The following is a 26,842-nucleotide window of genomic DNA, read 5'->3' on the forward strand; positions in this document are numbered from 1 at the left end:
TATTTCTTTAAACATGTGTAACCCAGGTACCATCCGTAGGTGGACCAATAAATTTTAGTTAGTATTGAATGCCTGATGGCACATACATTGGTTTCAAGGCTTAATATGGCATTAGGCGCACTAACAGGCTGCATCAATAAGGATTTTAGAAATTTGTTTTCAGCCAGACCCATGGCCGCTGTTTTAGAAAATCCCCATATCTCTGCTCCAATCACTGCTGCTGGGATAGCCTGTAATCTATATAATATGAGAGCGGGGGCCAAGTTACCCATCCCGTGTGGTTGGAAACATTTTCTTGCACCCACGCTATTTTTACTCAGAGTCGTGGTGGCCTTGGATACTTGCTCGCAACAGGAACCATTTTCAGCGAAACACAAGCCCAACTAGTAATAAGCAGTAACCTGCTCAGTATAATTTTTATAATTATAATTCTTTATTTATAACACGCTTAATACCAAGAGGTTTGTAAGCGCTGCCTGGGGGATCGAACCTGTGTTTCTCTGCGTCTTCTTGCTTTCGAGGCAAACGTGTTTCCCCTGAGCTATCCTCCCGAAACACCTTCTACCTCTATTTTGATACTAGTATGTTTAGCTGCACTGTGTCTGAAAACAGGGGTTTTGATTTTGTGTACTCATGACTAGATTGGTTGTTTTGACTCCTGCCAGTGAGACAATAGCCAGGAGGCTGCCTCTATTGATTCCAGGGAAGAAGAGTATTACCTTCCTTCAATGCCCATGACCTCCCAGTAGGAGATCACCTGTGTGCCAGTGATTTAAAGGCGGCACTGACATAACAAAGCCAATCTTCCAGGTTGGCAGCAATGGGAAAAGGACAGAGTTAGAGTATCCAGAGAGTGAAGGTAGGCCTGCAAAAGGGGCCTACCATCTTGGTTTTCTGTCAAGGCTCTCTTATTTCCTGTCACCTCCATTTCCAGAAGGACACAAGAACTTCTGGGTATGATGTCAAAAGGAAAGGGTCACTTGTTACATAAAAAGGCCTGCCTTGAACTAATGCCCTTTGACATTTTGCCTTAATAAAGAAAGGGCCTCTAACTCCCTTCTTGATTAATCTTTGGAGACCAGGAAGAAGAAGACAGCATGTTGGACCTCTGTTGGGAGTGCAGTCTATATAAGAATCCTCTGCCATAGAGGTGAAGACAGGCGGCATCCGAGCAGGAGGAAACTGGCACATTGCGGGGCAACTGCTGCTGGACTAAGGTCTGAACTGCTGACTGCACTGAAACCAGGACCATGTCACTAGAGTGAAGGAACCGTGGTAGGTGCCAGCCAACCTAACTGAACTCGGAATGCATAAAAAGGATCAGGCTTGCAGGAGAGCTTCTGGATTAGAATTCACAGCACCCTAAAAGCCTCAGAGCAGTTGATATGATGTTTCTCCACTTTGATCCATCTTCTCGATGTGTAGACTGTACTTGACACCTTTGGGCCACCACAGGGTCTGCTATGCTGGGTTTGGCGCTCCAAGCAAACTTTTAACCTCTTGCTGCATCCCGAGCCACAAATGTTGGCTCGATCGATTGCCATGAACCATTTAGGGCAACCCAAACCACAGACTTGACCTTCATGAGAGCAATCAATTTGAGCGCCAACTCGACCTGCTGGAAGCCATGCAAGTTGTCATTGCATACGCTAACTCACCCTACTAGAAGCCATTGAGTCGCTGACAACTCGACTAGGGGTGGTGGCAGGATGAAGAGAAGGGATACCGGTCGGTCAAGTGGCACAGCGAGTAGAGCGCTCGCTTTGACATCCGTGCAGAGCCTGCGAACGCAGGTTCGAATCCCGGCCGCGCCAAACTCAGCGTTTCATCCTTCCGAGGTCGATAAATGAGCACCACACACCGTGGGTAATAATAAGCAGCGCTCAGATACCTGAGGGTTTGTAGCGCTATATAAATGCCAAATTATTATTATTATTATTATTATACCATTGGGAGTGGGTGGAATAAACTGAGTGCTGGGGGGGTGGTGCCAGACCATTTTAGGCAGGCCATGGAAGAGAGACCACCCACTTAGATAGCAATGATATTGAGGTTTTGGATGAGCCTGTTGGTGCAAGGGAGGCTGTAGAAGTGGGAGGAGGAAGGAGATGGTGCCACTAGGCCAGGGGCAGGGAGGACAGCTACGGGATAGGAAGGATGGAGCAAGACCTGAGAGAGGACAATAAGGTGGAAGGAAAAAGTAGGGCCATGCTTCTCCACCAAACCGCACCAGGGCTCAGTAGATTATCCTGCAAGCACCAATCCTGAAAACAGACTGGTGGGAAAAATCTAATGCTCTTCCCCGAGAGGACCCTGAAAGACTTATGCAGCAGTGGTCAGGAGGACCCCCCAAATATCTCTCAGTTTGAAAACTTTGACTCCACTTCTCAGGCAAGCCTGCAGCTCAAGAGAAGCTTTAAGGGGAGTTTGATTAAATGATTTTTGTCTCACAGGTGAACAAGGGTGAGTAATGTCTAAACCACCTACTCAGCCCACACACTTTTGCAAAACAAGAGTGATCCCAGTCATAAAGGTGAAACGGGCAAAGTTAAGAGATATACCTCCTTTGCCTTTTGTGGTAATGTGTGGAGAGGGCAAGCTATACTCTAAAGACGGATGTGAATGTGAAACTGTAGCAACCAAACAGCAAAGTAGAACAGTCCAAGATTAGAAATGTCTTATCAAGGTTCTATACAAATATATATACCTTAATTAAACACACCATATGCATAAATAACTAAATCAAATACATTACAAACCCCTCCCCCTTGTGGAGAGTACACAAAATATGCAAGAGAAAAAAGATGCAGCACAAAAAGGTAATGAAAGGCAAACAATTACCACAATATTCATAAAAGGATATGTTCATGTACAAAAAAGGATTTAATGTGACCTGAACCATCTCCAGGGACCAAAGATGGACTAGGGGGCGGATGAAGAGTCAATAATACCTTCTCATTGTTATTTGTGATTCAACAGCCTTGAACAAGGCTTCTTGGCGCTGTGCAATCTGTTTGAGTACCAAGAGTGTACCAAAAGCAGCACCGGGTCCTGGTAGTCTGAATGTGTCGAACAGACTTAAAACATAGCTTGTAGCAGTTCAACTGTGAAAAACACAATGATTTTGGTTGATCTGGTCTTGGGTTGCTGTGAGCTGCAATGCAGGGGCTCAGGGACAATATAGGACCTTGGTTTCGTTCCTCCAAACACAAGGGAGGCAAGAAAACACCTGCAGCCTTGAGATACTCTTTTTGATACTTGAACAGAGGAGAACTCAGACCCAGAAAAGGCCCTTACCTTTTGCTACAGATTTAAATTCATCCTCTGTAGTGACTTGGCTGTCACAGCAGCTGTCAAACAGAGCACCAGAGACCTCTGAACTTGCTCGGCTGCACTGGAGAGCAGGGTTGCAGATCAGAGGCTGGTACAGCATGGCACATGTGTATGTTATGCTTTTGGCATGGAGCGTATGAAAGTGGTTTCGATTAGCAGGCCACCCTTTCTGATGTTAAATAACCCTCATAATTTTGTTAAGTAATACAAATAAAGAAAAAGCCCCCTACAGCCTTGCCAGATGGCAATCCCTCACAGAGAGAGATTACCTCCTTGAAGAGGGAAACTTTTCTTTATATATTTTCTGGGGATTTTCTTTCAGTGGAAGCCTGAAAAGACTTTGTGAATACTTCTTTTGTTTTGATCCATCGGAAAGATTGAGAACTTTAGATTTGCACCTCCCATCTGGCTTTTCGATCGCTGAGCTTTGAGACACTGAACACTATGCTGGCAAGTCCCTTTTAAGCAAGAGGGGAACTCCCCTTTTTCTGTTGACCCCGTTGTTGAGGTTTGCTGGCCCTCCCCTCACCTTTTACCTGGACATTTGGGGCCAGCATCCTGACGCCTATTTTGTTGAGTTTTGTCATCATCTTAACGTGGTATTGTAAGGAAGGCATGGTATCAACAGCAGGCACAGTCAAAATAGATGCAATTTAAAAAAACCTTTATTTTCTGTTTGATAAGGTTGGGAGAATTCCTAACTGGCCCTAACTCTGTAGTAGTCTCGACCATTAAACTAACAACAAACAAGTCCAAGTCATTCTAGTCAAAATTAAAAGGCCTATACTAATAAAAGAAACCTTGTCCTCCTTCTCAAATGACAAATGTGTAAAGGGGATATAATAAGAAAGAATAGTGTCTCAAAAGAAATGTCAGAATGGCTTAGGTAACAACTCCCTTCCCCACGTTCAGGGTCTCGAGAGTTTCTTAAAAGGATAGGTGGTTGGCACAGTTCTATCAATCTGTCACACTTTGGCTTACTGGTACAATTCAACAGTTCAGGCTTGAGCTTCAAGCTTTTAACAGTTCAACAAGTTCTTTAGGCTTTGTCCGACCATTACAGCAAATGCACAGTTCAACTCTTAACTTGCACTTTACCACAGTTCAACACAGGCTTCTCTCCGCTGGACTCGAGCCTGTCTTTCTTTTCACACTTTTTTTATTTCACTTCTCACATGGGTCTCACTCCGCTGGGCTCAAACCCTCTTTTTTCTTTGTGGGGTTTCCTTCCCCAAGTTTCGTTCCACACAACTTTAATCATACTTTACTTTTACTGTTGAAGACTTTCGAAACTGCAAGGATTTTATGTAGCGCTCTGCATGACCACTTTGACCTCACTTTTAACAATTTAACAATCTTCATCAACTCTTAACACCAATGCTTCCTGGTACTTGTAGTTTCTTGGAGTTATCCTTTCTTTACTTTGCCCTCTTGGCATGCTTAAAATTCATACTTTGCCCTCTTGGCGTATATTTAAAGTTCATATACTTTGGTTTTCCACTCAATCAACTTTCTTTCAGGATTGCGGTTACTTTCTCGCCTTCGTTTCCCGCTTTATCACAACTTCAAACACTTTACAGAGATTTTCTAATGTGCGATTCCGCCTCGCAGGCCCACTCTGTTACTTTGTATAATCTCATCACAGTTCAGCAATTGTCTTTTCCATTACGTGTTTATAGGCACACACGCAACCTTCAACTCTTGTTATAGTTTCATTTGCCTTTAACAAAAACAGGCCTTTGTTGCCTTCGAAAACTCACTGGTTGTGTTAATTGGGTTTCTTTCTTTAACGCCTTTCATGTAGCAGTCAATGCTGTTACCGATACCTCTTCTGCTCCTCCCTGACTTCATTGTTCACCCGGTAGGGGAGCGGGCCGGCACTTTTAAGGTATATTCCAATTCAACTCAGTCTTGGAATGCTAACGGCTTTACGAAAGTATGGAATTCTCGCCAGGTTCTCGTTCTCCACAAGTGCCGATCAGCCCCTTGGCCTTCCAACTTCGATAGCCTGCTTCGCATCAGCCCCAGAAGAGCAGCTCCTTCTCGTACCCAGCCCTGCTCAGAGTGTGCCTGTGCGCGCCACCTTTTATCCTCACAGGGAGTATTAACAAGTGGCAGGTTTGTGTAGTTAGGATTACGTGCCTGGCTCTGCCTGATCTCATTAAAAGGACAGGGCCATTGCAAATCATTAGAGGTAATCTTCCTGGCCTCAGTCCTCATCTTCCTCAGCTCAGTAGTGTTGTCAATGTGAAGTGGGGAGGAATTATGGGAGCTGTCGTTTCCCATAAAATAGGTAGGATCAGAGGTTAGATGGCTGTGGGGAAAGGGGAATACCATGTCTCACCATCAGGTGCTTCTCCCCTCTCCACAAGGACTCCCTACCCAGGTGGTATTGTTTCCATTCTTCATTGGCACCAGTTATTATGACACGTGTATGCAGCAGGGTTTTTCCCAAAAAACGTCATCAACATTTTTCTGGGGGTTGGGAAAGGGCAAATAAAGGGTTGGGGGTGTTGGGAATAAAAAGAAAAGTTAAATTAATAATTTTATTAAAATGTCGATGATGTTTTTCAGAAAAAACCCAGCAGCAAAACACCTGTCGTAAAAATGGGTGTCGATGAAAAGACATAGAACCACCCAGATGATCCTCCCTGGCTTGTCCATCCCCAGGATCGGGATCCAAAAGTGATCCCTGGGGACTAGGTTCTGAAACACCATCAGGTTTTTCACAGTATCTTATAGTTTATCATGAAATGTCAATAGAAATCCTTGCAGTAAGCTTCTAGTATTTGGTCAACGTTCTAGGAACACAGTGACAGTGATAGTTGCCCTCTCACAAAGGGTGACCGATGTAATGCACTTTCTAAATGATGAGTAACATACCATACCAACATCTCAATTGTACAACTTTTATATAACTCAAAATTGGTTCAAACTTTTAAAAAACTATTAGTTGCGGTACCTAACCTATATTCACCCCAATGACTGCTTGTTAATAGATAATTACATTGAAAAAATACACATGCATAATACATAAGACATTATGAAGCAAAGGCCTCTGCTACCACCATGAATTGTGAGGCAACTTGGAGGACAAACAGAAACCTAACACGAGAGCCTTCCACAATGTGTGTTTACATGACTGCTGTGTTCCATTAGCAACACAGAATCACAATCTTATGGTCCCTCTTCACTGTCTTCATTTTCAACATTTAGTAAGTCAGCTGTCATGTATAATTGATTATTCTGGCCATAGAGGTCCTAAACTGAATCAGATTTAGTCCTGACCCATATTTGCGAAACAATGCCTCTGATCAAGTAGTGAGACACTGGCTTTCAAACAGAGCTTCCGTGAAGGCTGGTCCCATATGGTCAATGACCCACTGCTCTGGATAACACTAGAACGTATACCCATTGAAAAACACCTTCCTCACACATGCCTTTGACATCTAGGTGTGGAATCAGGGAAAATGCATCTAAATACGTCCCGGTTCTGTCACTTTGCTCTGTGATGAGCACACCCTTGATTGTGAAACACATCATGACACTGCATTGTCACAGTACTAAAGATCTAGTTGTATGTCTGTTGCTTGACAATTACACAAAGTGAACTAATGCAAACCGGGCTGGTGCTCTAGAAATTGAGCTGAATAAAAACATTGATGTTCTCTTACAAGCACCAGCATCACCACTCCTTATTGGGCAGGCCAGAGGCTGCCACCCTTCTAGTAGGAATCTGCCATCCCAACTATTGTTTACCCTGTCTCACAGGATCCCAGCATACTGATCTTCTATCACTAAGCCACAGGACCAGGCCCTTGACAATGACAGCAAACTAAGGATCATGTGGCATTTTTTGTATTTGGGTTCATAGCGTGTGAACCTTGCTAGGAAGCAATGTAGGTGTAGCAGAGGGGAGGTTGCAGGTAATACTAGCTTGGACATTCCATACCACAGGATTGTTATATGCCTTAGAGTAGCAGGCCCTGAGTAACCTTAGGTATTCCCTAAAGAGCAGGGTCTTGAGTTCCTTTCTAAATTGCAAAGGCATAGGAGCATTCCTGAATACAACCCGAGTGGGCTTCCAGCAGGCCTGGGCATAGCAAGAGAAGGCCTGTTCTCCGCTTTGTGTGCCAGACAGTGCATTGCTGTTGTGGTATTGGGAATAATGTATCTGCTGTGTAATCTGAAGGTAAGATCATAGGTTCAGGTTCTCGCAGGAATGACTTTGTCATCTATCCGAGGTCGCACAAATCAGTACCATTGAGATGTACAATGATTAACACCCATTACCTCTAGCCTGAAGGCTATGCAGTTTGTTGTGTGAACGCTCACTCTTAATATGTTGGACACAAAGCATGCTACATTCAAAAGAGACGCACATTCCAGTATTGTTGTAATATAAATAGTTTTAAATAATTTTGCAGATTTTATTACAAACTGTTTTTTACAATAATTAATATAACAAAAGCTACTCGTAAAAAATAAAATACAACTTGAGAGTTGGGGACTTGCAATCATTCTGAGGTCCGACATACGTTTGTTTTTCATAATTTATTATTAAGTTACTTATCTAAAAAAATGTAACATCAGACACACAAAATGAAAGAGGAGGATGCCTGGCAGTGAACCTGAAAACACGCCCATGTGTGTGACAAGGTTTTCCCAGGGTCGAATGGCACAGCCATGGAATGTCAGTATAAAAGTGGAGGTCAATCAAGTTTGGAACTTGGATCAGGGGCACAATTGGGCGAAACCTTTATGACAATTAGAAGTACCTGAGCACCCCAACACACACAATGATCTGAACTAATGCACACTGAACAATATCAATGAATCTGGTATTCTCTCTGCCAATTTACATAGAATGTATCGAATTGCTTTGAAGACGTTAAGTGGGCCGCATGCACCTCAGTAGAGGTCCAGCCTACACACCAGATTTTTGTCCAAATTTGGATGGCAGTACCCCACCACAAATCCCTTCCCACCCACTATTGCACCTTGCCCCACACAAATACATGGAATGAGCTGTTCTGAGGTATATGACTTCATTTAAGGGGTATATGACTCCATTTAGGACAATGTGTTCCTATCGACAAAGCATGTGTGTATGCTACAGAGGGGCATTGAGGAGGGATGCATTGTCTAGCTGAGATCTAATCCTGATCAGCTGTCCCTGGGAAGAAACATACCTGTACATGGTTTGACTATCCTGCACTAGAAGGTTGCCACTTGCCAAATGTGTGCTGGTCGGGTAAGGTCACAGGGGAAATCTGCCCCATAGGGGCCTTTGTTGTGTTCAGGCCTGTCTAAATCTTTGGTAAAGAGAGAACACCCACCTCTCGACCCTGACCTTTTTCTGTGCTAAGGTGTGGGTACATGCAGTGGCACCCCCAGACATTTGTTTTAGGGGTGGTGAGGTCACTGGAAATCTTGTGGTGGCACACAAAGTTGCATTCATAAGAGGCAGGCGAGCCGGTGGGTGGGCCATCGTTTTTTAAGGGTGGCTGTGGCCCCTTTGGCAACCGCTTGGTGGCTCCTCTGGATACATGTTTCTTGGGGGTCAGACATAGCACCCACTTCCCGATTGTGTGCTCAGGTGTGGAGGAAGCATAACACAGCACTGATCTGTCTGCCTTTAACTACGGTTGGCAACTACAGAATGGGCGGCACGTCAAACCACCCCACTTAAAAATCAAATCTGGGCTGCTTAAAAACCAGCAGCAAGTTACCATATCACTTAAGCACGATTGGGATTGGACGGGAGGCATTGGGTCATGCGTGGGCATGTCATATTCCTTTCCCCTTTCTCATATGCTGCTGGACACCCAAACAGCAGCTAGGAGCGACACACTAAGGATTATTTAGCCCCGTTACCCCGATGTGCATGTTTCCACTGAGCTCATGGACGTAAATCCTCAAACCCCTTTGACCGGAGATGAAAATAAACCGTGTTAACTTTCAGCAGTTCGTCATTCTAATGAGGAGGGCATGGTGCGGTCAGCTTACTGCAAGCACATGGAAGTCGCAGCCCCCGTCCCGGTGTCTGCGTTCCCATGGACATCAAGGGACGCCTCCTCCAGGCTCGCCGCGTCTCGGGACACAAAGGTCCCTTTACCTCTGCCCCTGGGAACAGCGAGATTAGCCTGCCACCGGTGACAGATGAAGGCCTTTCTACGCGCAGGGAGCCCGCTCAGACATATTTTTGGGCTGCCCGTCACAGGCCAGTGAAAGACCGCATCAGATCAGACCCCAGTCGCTGTTTCATGTGGCCCGCCTTTGTTTGCTTGGCGGGTTGAGAAAGGGAGGGAGTCGCAAAGTGGGCAGAGGCTGAGGTTTTAAGTAAACACAGTTGAATGTCAAGGCCAGTTACAGTGACACTTAACACACACTAGTGTTGAAGAGTCGCATTTAGCGATATTTTGCTATCAACAGTTTTGCTGGAGAGGCGTGGCTCGGACATGTATACGCTCTGGTTTATGTTGTGGCTATCTCTATAGCGCTACAAGGGCCGACCTCAGGAATTGAATTGTCCCGCATTATTCCATCCCTCTAATAAAATGTTATGCATGCTCCACGAGAATAAAAGCGCTCCGAGGCCACTTCTGAGCCACAGCTGCATGCCGCCTGGGGCAGTGGCCCAAAGTTCTTTTTTTCCAGATCGCTGCTCTATTTTGTCTTCTTGTGCTTCCCTGCCCCCTGTGTAGTGATTCGTGCACATCTTTCCGTCCCGCAAGAAAGCGCAGTGCCACTTCTGCGTGTTTCTGGCTTTCAGCGCTGGCACAGAGAGAGCGTGGATTTCAAGTCAGTATGGGTTCGGCCTCGATCATGGGGTTCTGTGTCATGCCTACTCGGCAGTGAATACGCAGTCCCTATGCCTAACAAATATACAATACATAAATCTATGTTTAGAACATACAATTTTATGTTTTGATTTCCCACTTCTCATACTCTTAATTACGGTTGCCAGCGTTTACGTCCATTTTTAACGTGACTGGGTGGTGGGTTGGACTGCGGATCTGCTTCTGCTCTGCCCATTTCTTCCATGGCCTGCGCTCTTTTGAGGTTATCATCTCAAGCCCCGGTCATGGTGTAGATCACTGACCTCTCTTTTACTAGAATGTCTACATAGTGCTTCATGTCTTGCCTCGCAGTTATCTGGAAGAGGCACTCTGTGCCAGCAGCGTGTCCGCTACTTGTGGCGGAGGGGCTGTGACTCTAAGGCACTCCCCATCTTCTTTGACATGCACTTGTCACCTAGATGGCTTACACACACATTGCTCGGCCTGGGCCTCAAGTGTATGCTTCTCGGCTTAAAAGAACCCATTTCTTAAACAATCCATCAGCGAAGGAGGCAGCTAGACGTGCAAAGTGTGCACAAAGACAGACGAACTCTTGGGGAACATTTGAGGGATCTACTCGCCCTAAGCTTTTTTAAAGGAGGATTAAGTTTCCTGACCAACACGTGTCCTAAAGGCAACACTTGGGACAAGGGATTCCTCATACGCCTGGCAATTCCAGCAGCTGTGTGGCCAAGAGTGTTGGGGGATGTGTCAAGTAAATCGTGTGTAGCAGGGGGCACCAGGGGCTGCTGAATTTGACAAGAGACTCTGACAACAGCAAAATATATACACATAAATATAAATTAATACAATAGGTTCCTGCCCATCTATAATCTTTCTGTTCTCTTCGTGTGTTGCTGTCTCGGTTACTATAAGCATTTTGATGCAGACATGTGTTGTTTCAACATTCACTGGAGGCAACTTTAAGACTTTCAGAGTGGAGACTTCCATTCCCAGAGATCAAGACATAAACCTCAGAATGAAGTGGGCTCCGGATTGGGGAAACAGGTCATGTGATGAATGGTACACTTCTCGGGGTCCAGGAACATCTAAGTATCAACTCATTTTAATTTGGAATGTTCCTAACTAACTGTGCTCGTGACATTTCTCACTTTAAAACACATGCACATCTAGAGACAAATTAAATACGTTAGATCACCATCTTCCACAAAAGAAGGAAACAGAAGTTGCAATGGCCAAAATCCTACACATCAGCTAGTACCCTGGCGACACAATATCCACTCGGGGGTCATGCGACATGTATCCTCTGCTACATTTTCTCTATGTTGGGGCAAAAGGGTAACCAGACCCTTGTTTATTCAAACATTCTCAAGTTCTGCCTGATCATAAAATAGAAATAATACTAAGAGTAAAGTCTGTTACAGGTGGCCCGCCCTACACCTTCTGTTGTAAGCACCATAGGGTATCTGTCCTCATCATTCCCTCAACAGAATCACCTTTGAGCCTGTACACCGGGCAACAGCACTTCTGTAATAATAACCACAGGGCCACACTACCCCGGCCTGAGTGCGAGAGGTGTGGCCATGAGTGTTCTCCATTCTAAGTTTATTGTGGCATGTGCGTTGATGACTTTTGTGGATAGCAGCCACAGGCACGGATGAGGCAGAGAGTACAAAGTTTGTCATGGAGAACGACACAAAGCCGGAAAAGAAATTGTAAGCACTCCTTTGAGTTTAGAGAAAAGACACTTATGCTGATCCAGTCAACGTAAGTGTCGAATTTCAATCCATGCCTATCAAAATTGCATATTCTGATTAGGGCATCCAGTATCATTTGTCCGGACGATTTCCATATTCATCTCAGTCTTTTAAACTGGAATACGTCCAAGGTGATATCATTTCCTTGAAAGGACTTGTTCATTTTAGCACTCTGACAGTTACGTGACATGTGCAATAACTGCTACCATTCTTCTGTCATTGGTACTATGGCTTTGCACATTAGTTCCTTGCCAGGGTGTGGCGCCCTAACATAAAACTGACCATACCTTGGAGTGAACAGTCTATGGCTCAGTGCATGTACTAAATGACTAGTACAATATTCAGAGAAGTCCATAAGGCACTGTACTGGAAGACAATTAGTCAATTAGTTGCCGGCCATCATGGCAATTGTCCACAAAACATCAGCAATGCAAAATTGACCGGGCATAAAATCCATTTCCATGCATGCCATTTAAGCATAGCTTATGCTTAGTGACTATTGGATTGATGATTGAAAAAATTGTCAATTCAGCACCTTAACAACCACCCTAAGCCATTTGAGTAACATCACACTGGAAACTTCTGGTCAGACGTATCATTTGGCCCTATGGAGCATTTTTCTCGCAACCATGCGTTGCACGCTGGAAAGACTATTTCTGATTATTTCTGGTCCTCCTGAGAATTTCAAGGATCTGGGCCCTTCTCCTCATCCAGTCGTCCACTGGCTTCTTCAACTGGGTTGAGCGTGTGCTGCTTTTTGGAACAAAGAAAGTGTACTTTAATCGTGGTGCCCTCTGATCACTCACCACCAAGGCTTGTAGGGTCAGTGGCTCTTTCAGAGGGCCTTTGCCAGTGATGGTCTCTGTATTTTTGGTAGCACCATTGTATCGGAGTGAAATCCCTCCCCCAACATTGACATCCAGCTCAGAGGGCACCAGGATATAGTTCCCATTGAGGGCATAAGAACCGTCCCGCCTTTTCATGGCCAGGTAAACGCCATCACTGTTTGAAGCAGAGCCGCTGTTCTGACGGATCAAAATATTGGTGGCACCAGCTGGAATGGTGACAACGTCATTGTAACCATACCTGCAAGAAACAATTCAATGAGAAGATGTTTTGCTATTGGATCTTAACAGTTACATGATTGGAAAGATACAATATTATCTATTCAGTTGATATGTTGCTTTTTCCCTAATACTTTGCTTTTTTTCTTAATGATTTCTAAAATGAAATTCGGGTTAAAAGAATGCTGTTTAATATGGAGCCTATGAATCATTCTTATTTTGCAGGATTTGTATTACAATGCGGAATCTTAACATCATAACATAAACATAATGCATTAATCCAATGCATTCAATAGGCACCAAGGGTCTCCAGTCTGCATATTACTTTTTTGTGTTTTCTTTAGTTGCACAGAAGTTAGGATGGGTAGAGCATTTCTTTCAAACTTTGTTCAGTTTTCACACAGAGAATTCTGATATAGAAAATGTAGGAAGTGCAACTAATGCGGCTCATTGCTGGCTTCAGCACAATGATAGCATACAATGAAGTGCTGTTTCTCAGTTCCTAACATTGGATGGCCAATCCGCCTGATGGCTTTCTACTTGTAGTGGAGACATGCAATACCAGCAGCAGATCATGCATATGTGTATCATTAATGGCTTGCATTTTCATACTCATCTTATCCGTAGCAGAAAGACAGAAGGCTGAGTCAAGACCCACCCTGTCCCTCATCTAACACAATTGTGAATATTTAGAAAGGGTGAGTCAAGCCTGGCCTGTTCCCCCATTTGACACAAGTGCCCTTATTAGGGACACATTTATATTCCACAAATCCCACTAAAGAAGGTTCTTTGAACCTTCTTGTACAATGCCACTTAGTGAAATAGTCCACTCTTGCACTCTTTTCCAAAGCAATATTCTTTCCAGCTAAGGCCATAAAGCAAATCCTTATTTTTGATATACTGCTTGTTATTACGTTTTCATTTTCGTGGCACTGTAACTTACTATTTTCCTCTGAAGTTGTAAGGATTTATCCTTCCCCAAGCAATGTATCATTGTTGCACCCTGTCACCTTAAAGTAGGATAAGAAGTAATATGTTGTAGGGCAAAATTGGCAACCCAGGTGTCCATCCGCTGTTAGCAGCCTAAGCATCAGTCTAGAATTGGCCTAGAAATGCCTTAATGTAGCACCTGCATTTCTGCTTCCCAATTAAATGGTCCACAATGTATACACCTAAGAAAGAAGAAGAGCTAAGTTGGCCCTGTCTGAAGTCGAACCATCACCTGTAGCTTAAAAACAGAGCTCAGCAGAGAGTGTTGTCATTGTCCTCTCTAACAGGCTGGACCCCATGCAGAACACTGGGGTTCAGCGTACCCTACTATTCTCAAAAAGCTACTAAGTTCACACGAAAAAAAAACCTTCACTGCAAATTAGAACAGAACAAGTGCAGGTTTGTTTTTTGTTTCTCACCTGGGTTTGGTGAATGAGCCATAGGTTTTTGTGCAAGTGGATCCATTCCCACCACAGACCATGCATTTATCAAACTTCTTCTTGGACCCAATGACTCGATCGCAGCCTGCATGGATGCAGCGGCCCTGCACACAGACAGAGGTTGTTTCGGGAGAGCAAGGGGTGCCATCAGCGACCTGAATAGAAAATAATGAAAATAAAGAGATGTTCTTCAGCATCTTCTGAAAGAATTACACAACCTACTTCAAGAGGTACATCTGTTTAGCACTTTGAGTGTCTTGCATAACGCTCAGTGGTGCTAGAATATGCGGTGTAGGTGCATATGAGCACGCAGGATCTTTTTCGAAAGTGTGAGCCTTGTAGGCTTGTCTTAACATGAATTACTGCAAGATCTTTACCTAACATTTTAAGCTGCAAATATTGTTAAGCACTCATGATTGGTATTTGCTGTTGTCCTGAATAACAGGAGTGATATAATTCATTCTCCTTTCTCCAACTTGCTTAAGTGGAGACACAATGGACCTGATTCACTGAAGCACTGTATAATGGTGCAATCCCATTGGAAAGCGCTCTTTGAGCCAGGCCCAATATATACTCTTTAGGGACACAGCTCATGCCATCTGATCACTAGGGTCAAAGAACACTGCATGCACACAGTGTAGATATCAGACGTGTTTATTGGGCAGATGTTAGACAAAGGTCATGTTTCCCTTCTCCAGGGATGGCAGGCGAGGTTCCAGATCATGGATCTGATTCCCCAGGTGTATATGGCGGGACAGGGTCATTGGGACACGTTTTAGGAAAAAGAAGCAACAGCTGTGCCCTTATTTACTGTGGATATAGGAGGGCAGAATAAAACCCATGCGTGCATGTTCTGAGGCTATGAAAGGGGATGGAAAGCAAGCCTACATTCTCCTGGACAAACAAAGGTGTACAGGGGATAAGCGAGGAGACAGATGTTACATAGATACAAGCAATCAACATTATACAAGGCATTCATTCTCAGACGGTACAAGAAATGAAAAGCCAAGATTAAATTTGCTGCAGATGGTAGATGAGATAGTTGCAGGGTTTGAATAATTCTAAAGCCCACTTTACGACTGCAGTGGCAAAGCGCGGTAAAAAACAACAGATAGAAAAGGGGCAAAGCGTTCCTCTAGTTTGCACTGGAAGGGGTAGAGTATCACTCCATGTTCTATAGGTTGTAGGTTAAGAGACTGTGCGCTCTCGGTAATCTTTAATTAGCACAAAGGGAGCTCGAGTTTTCTTGGTCTCTGGGTAGCAAGAATGCCCCCAAACACTAAAGATTGCAGACGTGACAGAAAGGCGCATCTTGCTATATGGAATCACTGGATTTAGGGTGTTCCTTGGCTTATTGCAGACAGAATGGACATAAACTATCTCCAGCTATGATGGGTATATGAGAGAGAGTTTTTTGGACTTCCAAACATTGGTAGTGGAAGAGACCTGTGCTTTAGAGTTTTTAGAAATGACTTGCCATTCCCCATCAAAGCCACCCTAGTTTCAAGAAACAATAGACCCTGGGCCTGATTCACGAAGCGGTTTGCAAAGGGTACATGTTTTCATGTGAGTGTAGAAGTCAAGGTCTTTCTTGCATCTGTAACCTTTCCGTGCCGATTGTGGTGCTCTTACCTTCGGCTCCAGGACGTAGTAGTAACCCAGCGGCCTCGACTGACAGGTGAGCTTGCATTGGTCTTTCTCTGCAATACCGCTGTACCTTGGCACCCAGTCCATGGGGGATGGGAATCCTTTGAAGAGGTCTGTTCTATGGTTGTAGGTGGCACACTGTTGCTCCCGGAAGGTGAGGGCTGTGAGGAGAAAAGGGCACTCCGGTTAGGGCAGCTGTTCTTCAAGTTCTGCCCCATTTTCACAATTCAAACACCATGAAAGTTAGAGGAATGAGCTTCACTGGCACCACAGTGGGAAAACAGGTATGCCCCTCTTGAAGTACACATAGTGGAGCATTTGCAAATGTATGAACCAGGCACGTCATTTGGGGGTTACTAGGGGTCGCAGCTGTGACCCCCGTTGTCTCCCTTGCGACTGCTGGCATGGCCTTTGCGACCCCTATAGAAAACAACAACAAAAAACGGAAGTTCCATGGCTGCCTGGGCTGCGGCCGTCACTGGGTCTTATGCTTTCGAGAGTTCTGTAACTTTTCAGTGGTTGCTTAGCAAACATGAAAATCTACAGAACACTTGAAAGCATATGTACATGTGTAGCTCCTCGAAGTGGCTAACCTCGCAGAGAACGCTACACAAATATTTCCACTCTCTCGCTTATTCACGTCTTTTCTATCGTATAGTTGTGATCTATGGGGCCCTAGAAGTCAATATAATGTAGCATGTGTATAGCTTTTTATTGCAGTGTCGAAGGGATGTACATGAATCACTTAGCGCTGATGCAGAGTGAAGCATGACATTTACTTTGCATTCTATAGATGGGGCTATGAGTGTGTCATACATTTGTTTGTGATGTTGTCACCTAATAGTTCGGACATATATGGATGTAAGCTTTGATTGCTGATTTATGTAGTCACTTTGTGCTTCTTTGCACCATGCATATCAGTGTTCTATAGTGTGCTGAAAACTACAGTACTAAGCAGCTTTGCCCTCGATTCAGTCCATATAGACTGGCGCTTATGACCTAGATGGTCTTGAAAGCTAATGTAGTTCTCTTCTGACTTATAGGCTGTACCAATATGGTTCGAACAAGGCACAAACTGTGTTATCTTTGCACTTTGTTTCTCCGTTCTGTGAATAATTCTCAAATCCCAGAAGATATCAAATTCTTTCCCAGTGCTTAATTTGTCGCAGTGTTTGCCAAGGCTCAGCCCTGCCACTTATTTTAGAGTCCCAGCACTTATTGTATCAGCCATAGTTCGATTTTGATGTGGAGTTTGGCAACTTTATTTTGTTAACTGTCGGTCAGTAATTGTCATACAACAAGCAACAGCAGTGTGCACTGTCCAAGATCTCTCCATCCTGGGCCAGCTCATTGTAATTCAGGAAGCTAATGACCCCTGTGGCTAAGCAGTACTAGTTATCCATTTTAATGAATAACACTATGTTGTAATGTGACAATACTGGTCGCTCATGCTGGTCATCCGTGCACACTGCTCCAGTTAGCCTTCATGACACTGGTGAAGCTCCAATTATGAAATAACTGTCAGCAGTTTCACAGTAGGGTGGATTGACAACAAGAGCAGCCAGCAGCACCAACACAGGGGTAATCCTAGGGATACAGCCATCACCAGTGAGTGCAAATCTACATAAGAGAATCGTGCTGCAATGTTTGCTAGGAAAGTTCACCAGTTTAATTATTTAGCCTGCATTTGGCCATTAATTTACCACAGGAGGATAACATGTTTACCTTATTTTAAGCAGATATCTTTAAGTGCTACTTATAGAATCATAGCAAAATGTTAAGGATGATTATGTGTGTAAACCAGTACTTAAACATGTGTTTTGTTTCAGGACACAACTAGTATGTTATGTTGTTTTATGTTCTGTTGGTTGCTATTTGTACACCACATATCTGCTATAGTCAGGCATCCATCATCCCCAATGAGCCAGAGAAAGTTTCAGCTTAAATCCCAAATATGTTGACACAGTGGGGTGGGGTCACGGGTGGTGATAACAGTGGTGGGGAGCTGCCAGTCTAGTGTGTCACACGCGTGCTTGAAAATATTTGGGCTCTGACACTTATTTTTTTCACAAGGACTTGTTTAAGTCTGAAATGCATTGGACATCCTTTTGTCAGTCTCCCCATTAAAGAACTTTTCTTTCATGGCAATAGAAGGACTTTGAGGAAATGTGTTAAAATGGAATCCTTTGCATTCTTGAATGTAAGTAATTTATGTGAATATTGCAGCAAGGTGTTTGCAAAGGATAAGGTGGCACAGTGTGGTTCATCCCCTTGGTCCTAGGTGTTGTACTGCCACTTTTTTACCATGCCCCAAAAATCGTAATGAGGCCCTTTATTGCCATCATGTCTAACTAAAGAGGGTGTGAAAGTTGCGGCTACCCAAGTGGGTTTGTTACTAATCTCATTCCCTTCCTCCCACCTGTTTAAAGAAAGTTGGTGGTATAATGTCTGAGCTAGTGTAGGTGTGGGTTTAGAAGCCAGTCTGCTCCCCTGAGTGGCTCTGTGCCAAATAAAAGTGATTTTGATTGATTGATTTTAAAGTTTGGAGGTAACAGGGAGGAGTTACCTCTAGCAAATTGCTGGAGGTAAATCCTCCACTTCACCTCGAAAAATTGGTGGATTTACTGCAGGAGAATTACTGCTCATGGTTAATCTGCTAAAATCCTCAGGAGGCCGAAACGGGCGATTTATTCCACCTTGCCACCACTCGTAATCCCTTAGTAAATCCACGGGACAGAGTGGTGGTAGTAGTGAACTAGATTGGCGTTAATTCCACAGATTGAATAAACGCATAATAGGGCCCATCGTTTCTTTAGCAAGAAACACACACATCTTTGCTTTCAGCACATTGGGCTTCATTGCAAATTTGGAGAGGACTGAACATACTGGTAGAAAGGGAAACACCTTAATTTTTTTGTGTCCTCCCAGTTCTAAGTAACAAAACAATAAGGAGGTAATACAAAAAATTGAGAAATTACCTCTGGTGGTAATTCCTCTATTCACCAAGTAAGTCCAACAGGACTTCTAAATGAGGACAAACTGAACTCATAATCAGGTTGAAATTCCACAGTTAACAATGGCGGCCACTGTAATTCCTTTTGAAGTTATTAGCACTGCTAATACCCCCAAATTTACCACAACTATGGCGACAATATATTCACAAAAATAAATGATAAATAAATCACTGTAATGCACACAAGCCAAATGTGAAGCAAATCATGTGCTTGTTGCATAACATAACATAATTTTGGATTCATAGACATAGAATTTTTTTCTACAAATATTATATTTTGGTAATTTATAAGCTACATACTGAATTATCCCCTGATTTGAATAATAGTTTATATAAATAGCGCATGTCGTTATTAACCTCTTCTCAGCCAATCGGAATGTTCACAGTGCAGTCAATAACTACTGGTATTGCACTCCCTTTGAAGACAGAGGAGGTCCTTTTATAAAAATATGCAATTTGGTGGTGGAGAGCCGTTACATTTGCACTGCAACATAAACGGCTCACCGCCACCAAATTATCGTCATTTGCATGGTGCAAAAGTGCAGAGCAAAAGGCGGCGTACACCACATTTTGCCCTGCACTTTTGCACTACACAATGCAAAGTGAGTAAACACTGCCTGACATGCTCGCATGCCAGGCAATGTTTCATTTGAATTGTCAGAGCCACTTCACGTGCTAGCAAGGCAAGCAGGATTCACAATTACAATTAAGCCCTGCCCGACATGCTCGCATGCGGGGAAGATTTTAATTTCAATTGGGAACACTGCTTGCCATGCAGGCATGAGAAGCAGTGTTCCCAATTGAAATGAAAACCTGCCTGGCATGCATGGAAGGCAGCATGTACAATGTATCCCTATAGGGTCTGCATGTTTTATGCTGGTGCATAAAGCTGGCATACCCGATAGGGATCTCCGGCATTTGAGCCGGCCTGAAAAGTCATGACGGCACAAATGCTAGAGCATTGGTATTGTAGAGAAGAAGGGAGGCAGCGGAAACGCAAGTTGGGTTCTCCCGCTCTTCACCGACATATAAATGAATGAGAATGGGGGGAACATTAATGGAAGTCATAAGAGCTTTTTAGCCCCCATTTAGAACATGAGCCCCAGAATGTTTAGATTGCATACAGAGATGCAATAAAGCAATGTGTAGGCAATGCTTTTTTTTGGCAAGATACTTCATTTCTGGGAGGAGCGTTTTTGCTGCAACATCCTCTGTAACACAACAAAGAGAAATCTAAAACAAGTGGAAATGCTTTCACTTTCTTATAGTGAAATCTTTTATTTTTACACGGCAACTAATGCTTGGTCATGTTAAACCCACTTCATTATAAGCACGTTTTCTAAGTAAATGCTTAATTTATTAAGACAACCTTATTTAAATACTGCAAATTATGAATAGATGTAATGTACTAACTTATGTATTCTATTTACTTTACTCACTGTTAAGATCATGTTTTTACTTCACCAAGAAAACTTCAAAACATGCATTGCTGATAGCTCTATGTGTGACTAGCCTTATGGACTTCAAGAGGCATACTGCTTGGGATTATGGCCCTTCTCCATTACTTGGTGCTGGATCATTATCCTGCGATAATGACCCATCCCTTGGTCTATAAGTCTACATTAACAAACTCGCTGGTACTCGACTTCTGAAAAGTGAACTGTCAGGCCTTTCTGAAATGTTAACAAGTAGCCGGGGGTTCCCTGTTTACTCTGTACAGGGCACTGAGCGTTATGAGCTTCAGTATTAGCTTGCTCTAAAATGGACATACATGTTTAACATGTGCTTTTACTGTAAGAGCACAGCATACAGATGTATTGGTGCTAGAATTGTCTTGAGATGATACACTGATATGCTGGGTGATCATCTGGGTTGCCTTGAGACTTCCTGGTACTCACCATTACTTCCTGGGCATTCCAGGGCGTTACAGGAGCGAAATTGAGTCCTCTTCCCCTCGCAGTATTTGCCACCATTTCTTGGGACCGGCTTGCTGCACTCCCGATGGGAATACTGTACCCCACCTCCACATGTCCTGGAGCAGTCACCCCAAGGGCCCCAGTGTCCCCAGCCCCCATTGACGGGAACCTGAAAAACAAAAATCAATGGAGATCATGTATCACTGTGAAATGGACGGCTGCTGCAAGTCATGCATGCACAGTTGCCTAACAGAAGCCCCAGCTCTTCAGGTTGGGTGGTGAACAGTCGTGACACAACACAGAGCAGCATTTCTGGCTGCAGCTGGGCAGTCTCAGAAAGCATGAGTCATTGTATGTGCTGGCAGAGAAGGCAGGGAGGATCATGACGGGATATGCTAGTATTCAGATGCTTGTAATCAATCACAAGTAAAAAGCGAACTCTTGGGTTGCTTTCTCAATGATGGAGAATATTTGAAACTAAAAGAAAATGGTGGGAAATTACAAAAAGTTGCAGGTCAAAAAAGCCTTGAGGAAAACCTTGTGGGCGCCTTGTAAGGGTGTCCCACAATTGCATTATCAGTCTTTAGAGTGCCGCTGGACTGCAGCCCGCGTCCTGGTAGGTCATCTCTCCATCTGATCACAAACCATGTCCTGGTGTTGCAATATTCCCTCTATCAGTGGCCGGGCAGTGCAAGCTCTGCCCTGGGTGTGCCCACGGATTGGCCAGGAATGCCAATCAATGGCAATCTATGCCTTGTAGTGCAGCTTCTGCTTTAGGCTTGGAATCTCTGCCCAGGATTGCCGCAGGCCGTGCCCTAGAGTTACAATATCTGTCTCAAATGTGCAGCATTTCAGGCTTTAGGTCTCATCAAGAACAGGTACGGCAGCTAGAAGGCATCGCAAGGTGTTTTTTTCTTTTATTTGGATCAACAAACTTATAATGGTTAATGTGGTCAAACTAGAGCTTTTAGAGAAATTGTATCTTTCAGTGGGCCTGTAATTGGTTCCTTCAGACCAAGAGACCATTGACATTTACTGGTATAAAATGGGGTGTTAAATGGTGTATTACATCTCTTAATTTCAGTAATTTCCATATTCAGACCTCTATCAAACACACAGTAAAATAACGGCATATACTGGTTGAAGGATTCCATTGGAGACATGCAGCAAACGTGCTCTCCTCGGGAGAGGCATAGGACTATGGCAGTTAATGCTAGCACTAACGGATTCCCCACCCCGCGGATTCAGTGTAGATGAAATGTTCAAAAAAAGGACAATTACTCCAAAGAGCAAAGGATGGACACTTGGTGTACAGGGAAGACGCAACTCACATTGTAGACTTTCATCTCCACTTTGCTGATGCACTGTCCATTCATACATGTTTTTCCATGGCCGCAGTGGGTACCGTCTGCCCAGGGGAAATGCTTGGTTTGACACATGAATTGCCCATCGAATCGCCCAGTGCACCAAAGGGCAGAGCAAGGAGTGTGCAGGTTGGGGCAATGTCGTGATTCAGACCCAAAGGTGAGCTGGCACTGGCGGTCAGAGTCATAATTGCTTCCTGGGAAAGGCACTGGGAGGCGCAGTGGGGCGCTGGGCTTGTCCAGTAGACAGCGACCTGTAGAGTGGGAAGGAAAGTTAACCTTGAGGAACAAAGTGTTGTTCTGAGACACTAGGAACACACTTGTAAAGATGCCACAGCAATAAGAGGAAGAAAAAGCGATACGATGGAGGTCTGGCAGAGAAGAACAAAAAATAGAGCAGCTGGTGCGGAGGAATCTATTCTACCAAAAGAGAATAATTATGAACTGATATGAAGGGTATCTTGCTCTAATTTCCATTGGCTAGACTTTCTGCCACAGACCGGGCAATGGGACATGGCAAGTGCTAGTACTTGGAGCTCATACTGGTCATTAGCACCCTGGGAGGCGGCGCCATCTACCAATAAGAATGCTCTGAACGTGGGTTATATATATATATACATATATATATGCATGGCAGCAAAAGCAAATCAGACAAGACACCTTCGTCTTGCATCCACTATGAGATGGATCTCCGAGAGTTGATTGCGTGTTAATACTTTTGAAAGGTGGCTGATCTAGAGCATTAGGGTTCAATGTCCCGCATAAAAATACAAGCTCCGTACGACGTTTGTCAATGTCCCTCAAGATCCTCATGCTACCTCTGTGCCAAAACCTCACCAATGCCTGTCCATGTTCACCCCGGGTTATCTCAAGGTGTCTAGTGACCTTGCCCCACCTCTTGACATTGTATGTCCCATTTCCCAACGTCCTGACACTTTCTGTCCATGTGCCGCTATCTCCACATACTGACCACGTCCCGCCATCTCCTCACACTGTCTTTATGGCCCCCATCTCTACATATTGTCTCTATGGCCGCCATCTCCTCACAATTTCTCTATGGCCCCATCCACTCACACTGTCCCCATGGCCCCCATCTCCTCACACTGTCTCTATGGCCACCATCTCCACATACTGTCTTTATGGCCCCCATCTTGTCACACTGTCTCTATGGCCCCCATCTCCTCACACTGTCTCTATGGCCCCCATCCCCTCACACTGTCCCCATGGCCCCCATCTCCTCACACTGTCTCTATGGCCACCATTTCCACATACTGTCTTTATGGCCCCCATCTCGTCACACTGTCTCTATGGCCCCCATCTCCTCACACTGTCTCTATGGCCCCCATCCCCTCACACTGTCCCCATGGCCCCCCATCTCCTCACACTGTCTCTTTGGCCCCCATCTCCACATACTGTCTTTATGGCCCCCATCTCGTCACACTGTCTCTATGGCCCCATCTCGTCACACTGTCTTTATGGCCCCCATCTCCTCACACCGTCTCTATGGCCCCCATCTTATCACACTGTCTCTATGGCCGCCATCTCCGCATACTGTCTTTAAGCCCCCCATCACCACACACTGTCTCTATGGCCTATCTCTTCACATTGTATCTATGGCCCCCATCTCCTCACACTTTCTCTATGGCCCCCATTCCCTTACACTGTCCCCATGGCCCCCATCTCCTCACACTGTCTCTATGGCCCCCATCTCCTCACACTGTCTCTATGGCCACCATCTCATCACACTGTCTCTATGGCCCCCATCTCCTCACACCGTCTCTATGGCCCCCATCTTATCACACTGTCTCTATGGCCGCCATCTCCGCATACTGTCTTTAAGCCCCCCATCACCACACACTGTCTCTATGGCCCATCTCTTCACATTGTATCTATGGCCCCCATCTCCTCACACTTTCTCTATGGCCCCCATTCCCTTACACTGTCCCCATGGCCCCCATCTCCTCACACTGTCTCTATGGCCACCATCTCATCACACTGTCTCTATAGCCCCCATCACCACACACTGCCTCTATGGCTCATCTCTTCACACTGTCTCCATGGCCTGCGTGGGCATGTCAGAGCCCCTCTGGAACATGCTGTGGAGCTTTGCCCACTTACTATCTGGGAACATATCCCAAGCCAACAAAGGATAGAGCATATACAAGAAAGAAAACAAGAAACCTAGTTGAAGACATTACAAACAATAACAGAAGGAAAAATCAGCCTCGAGAAAGGAGAGGGATGTAGCGATAGTTAGAAGGGATCAGATCGAGATGAGGAAAAGCACGAACGGTCAGCATTTTAAAACAAGGAAAAGTCGGGAGCAGCGTTTTACCATGGCCACTGTCCAGGAAGTCTGTGATGAAGCGGGCGCTGCAGGAGGACCACATCTCTTCAGGGTCCACATAAGACATCACAGGGGCCATGATGTGGCGCGTTTTGCTGGCTGGGCGCTTCTGATCTGTGCAGGACTTGGAGTCATCGTGGAGCATGTTGAACACGTGGCCTGGAGGGAAACAGAAGAGAGATTAAGGGCCTGGTTCACAGAGCGTTTTCCTACCGGACTGTGCCACTATAAAACGCTTCTGGGAATCAAGCGCTACCTCGCACTGCATGATCAGTTTGTTGAGCGCAGCAGATAAATTGAAGCAAAAACTTTGCAAGTGGGTGCATAAGAGGACTAACTCAGGCAGGTGACATTGGCCATGCGTATTTAACTTAGGTTCAATAAAGTGGATCCCAGTAAATGTTCTGGTTTACCCACTGCCCCTCCATCAAGATCGCAGCCGAACGCTTTCGACATTTTCACCCTCTGTATTGCATTGTCTTAGTGTGAAAGCCAAGAACTTCTAAACATTTGATAGGACTATTGGTATTTTTAGATGAAGATGCAAAAAGAGATGCTTTCTAAAACACCCTTGTGCATCGACGGGACAGAAATGCACGCATAATATCAGCTTGACTAGAACTGGAGACATGTTTTCCCCTGGTGGGAGTCAGTCAGACATTTTGTTGAGATACGAGATCTTGGTAGTGAGGCCTGGGGAAGAATGGGCCATGAACCAGAAGGGTAGGCCTGCGAGGCCTCGTGCCTGCACTCACCCAGCTCATGAGCAGCCGTGAATGCAGATTGCAGTCCATCATCCTCAACAATAGAACAGCTCCGGGAGGGGTCGCACACCGTGCCGACATCAGCCATGCCCAATGTGTCACACGTTGAAACACCACATAGGTTCTGAGGCAAATGAAAAAAAGGAGAACAGGAAATGTGAGCTAACCGCTTGCTAGAAATCTGACCATGACCAACTATTGCAGAATTCTCCATCCAGAAGAATGACTATGAGAGCCTTGCGACTTAGATTCAGCAAAATTGACATTTCAAGGCCGTAACAGACACACTCGTCTAAGTCTTGGCGACATTTTGAAAAAATGTCCGATTTCCTTACACGCAGTTCTTTATTGATATTCTATTGGGGAATTCGTGTCACTGCTGCGACTTATTCAGCTATTGCTCTTTTTGGAATGTTGGCATGTTATACGTTATTGGTGTGTCATTGGCCACTTCGTGTCATTATTGGTGTGTCATTGGCCACTTAGTGTCATTGTTTGGAATTATTCAGCAACTGATTTGATTGGGCTTGGGTCCCCAGCCTGGTGAGCTGGTTCCCAGAATGTTTGCAAAGAATTCCCAGCTAGGTTCCTACCTGCTCTCTTGTCCTAGACATGGGCTATGTGAGTAGGATTGATACCCGGCACCCCTGCATTTGCATACCCTCCAGGCACTCTGGCGGCTCTGAATGAGATGGGGTGTGTTAGCTTAGTGGGGCGAGAGGCAGAGATGCAAGATAGCTCTGCTGCTGTTGTTGGTGCGAGCAGACTGGGAGTACCCTGAGCTCGCTGTGCGGGTCACTTTCTTGCTTCTCGGTGTCAACAGCAGAGGGCAGCCTTGTCGGTGGAAGTAGGATGCATTTTCCCAAGGAGTGCTATGTAAGTTGATTGGAGAGGTTTAGAGCCCGATTCACAGAAACTTTTTAGAACAGTAAAACCCAAATGGAAAACGCTCTGTCAATAAAGGCCTGAGGGCCTTATACGCTACAAGGGCCTTGGTGCTCTGATGTTTGATATCTGCTGCCAGGGACATTTCATTTGCCAAGCACGTGTGTCTTTCCTGCTTTCAATATTGTGCTTTGGAACGTATATCAGTGTACTTGTGCAGGGAGGAGTCACTGGAGACCTCAATGTGCACATTAGAGATGGGTGAAGACCATCTTAATGTCAACTATGGCAAATGTTAACGTGGCATGCAAAAGTCATGACCTATTGGTTACTAATGTAGTCATTGTTCACGAGGATTATGATGTAAATAGCTGTGGCAATAAACCAAACCAGCGACCTGTGTCTAGTGAACAAGAACATTTGAATGCAATAAGATCAAGCGCCCTATGAGGAACCAATCATCCTGGTCGCACACCTGCGACAAGAACCCACTTTGGAACTTCGCTGGGAATGCTATGA

At 44.8% G+C, this 26,842-nt stretch overlaps 1 protein-coding gene across 1 annotated transcript in view; it reads right to left on the reverse strand.

The window, feature by feature from the left end:
* Window positions 1–7,724: 7,724 nt before the first annotated feature.
* The window catches only part of ADAMTS4 (ADAM metallopeptidase with thrombospondin type 1 motif 4), a 41,148-nt gene continuing 22,030 nt past the window's right edge, over window positions 7,725–26,842 (reverse strand). Inside the window, exons 3-9 of the mRNA XM_069607179.1 lie at window positions 25,430–25,562; window positions 24,663–24,833; window positions 22,295–22,581; window positions 20,946–21,132; window positions 16,020–16,195; window positions 14,367–14,542; window positions 7,725–12,979 (exon numbers count right to left, since the gene is read on the reverse strand). Coding sequence (XP_069463280.1) covers window positions 12,544–12,979; window positions 14,367–14,542; window positions 16,020–16,195; window positions 20,946–21,132; window positions 22,295–22,581; window positions 24,663–24,833; window positions 25,430–25,562 — 1,566 coding nt within the window. The 3' untranslated portion in view covers window positions 7,725–12,543. The remainder of the gene's footprint in view (window positions 12,980–14,366; window positions 14,543–16,019; window positions 16,196–20,945; window positions 21,133–22,294; window positions 22,582–24,662; window positions 24,834–25,429; window positions 25,563–26,842) is intronic.

Source organism: Ambystoma mexicanum, chromosome 1p, assembly GCF_040938575.1.
Source record: "Ambystoma mexicanum isolate Mex_15411 chromosome 1p, UKY_AmexF1_1, whole genome shotgun sequence".
Classification (NCBI taxonomy): domain Eukaryota; kingdom Metazoa; phylum Chordata; class Amphibia; order Caudata; family Ambystomatidae; genus Ambystoma; species Ambystoma mexicanum.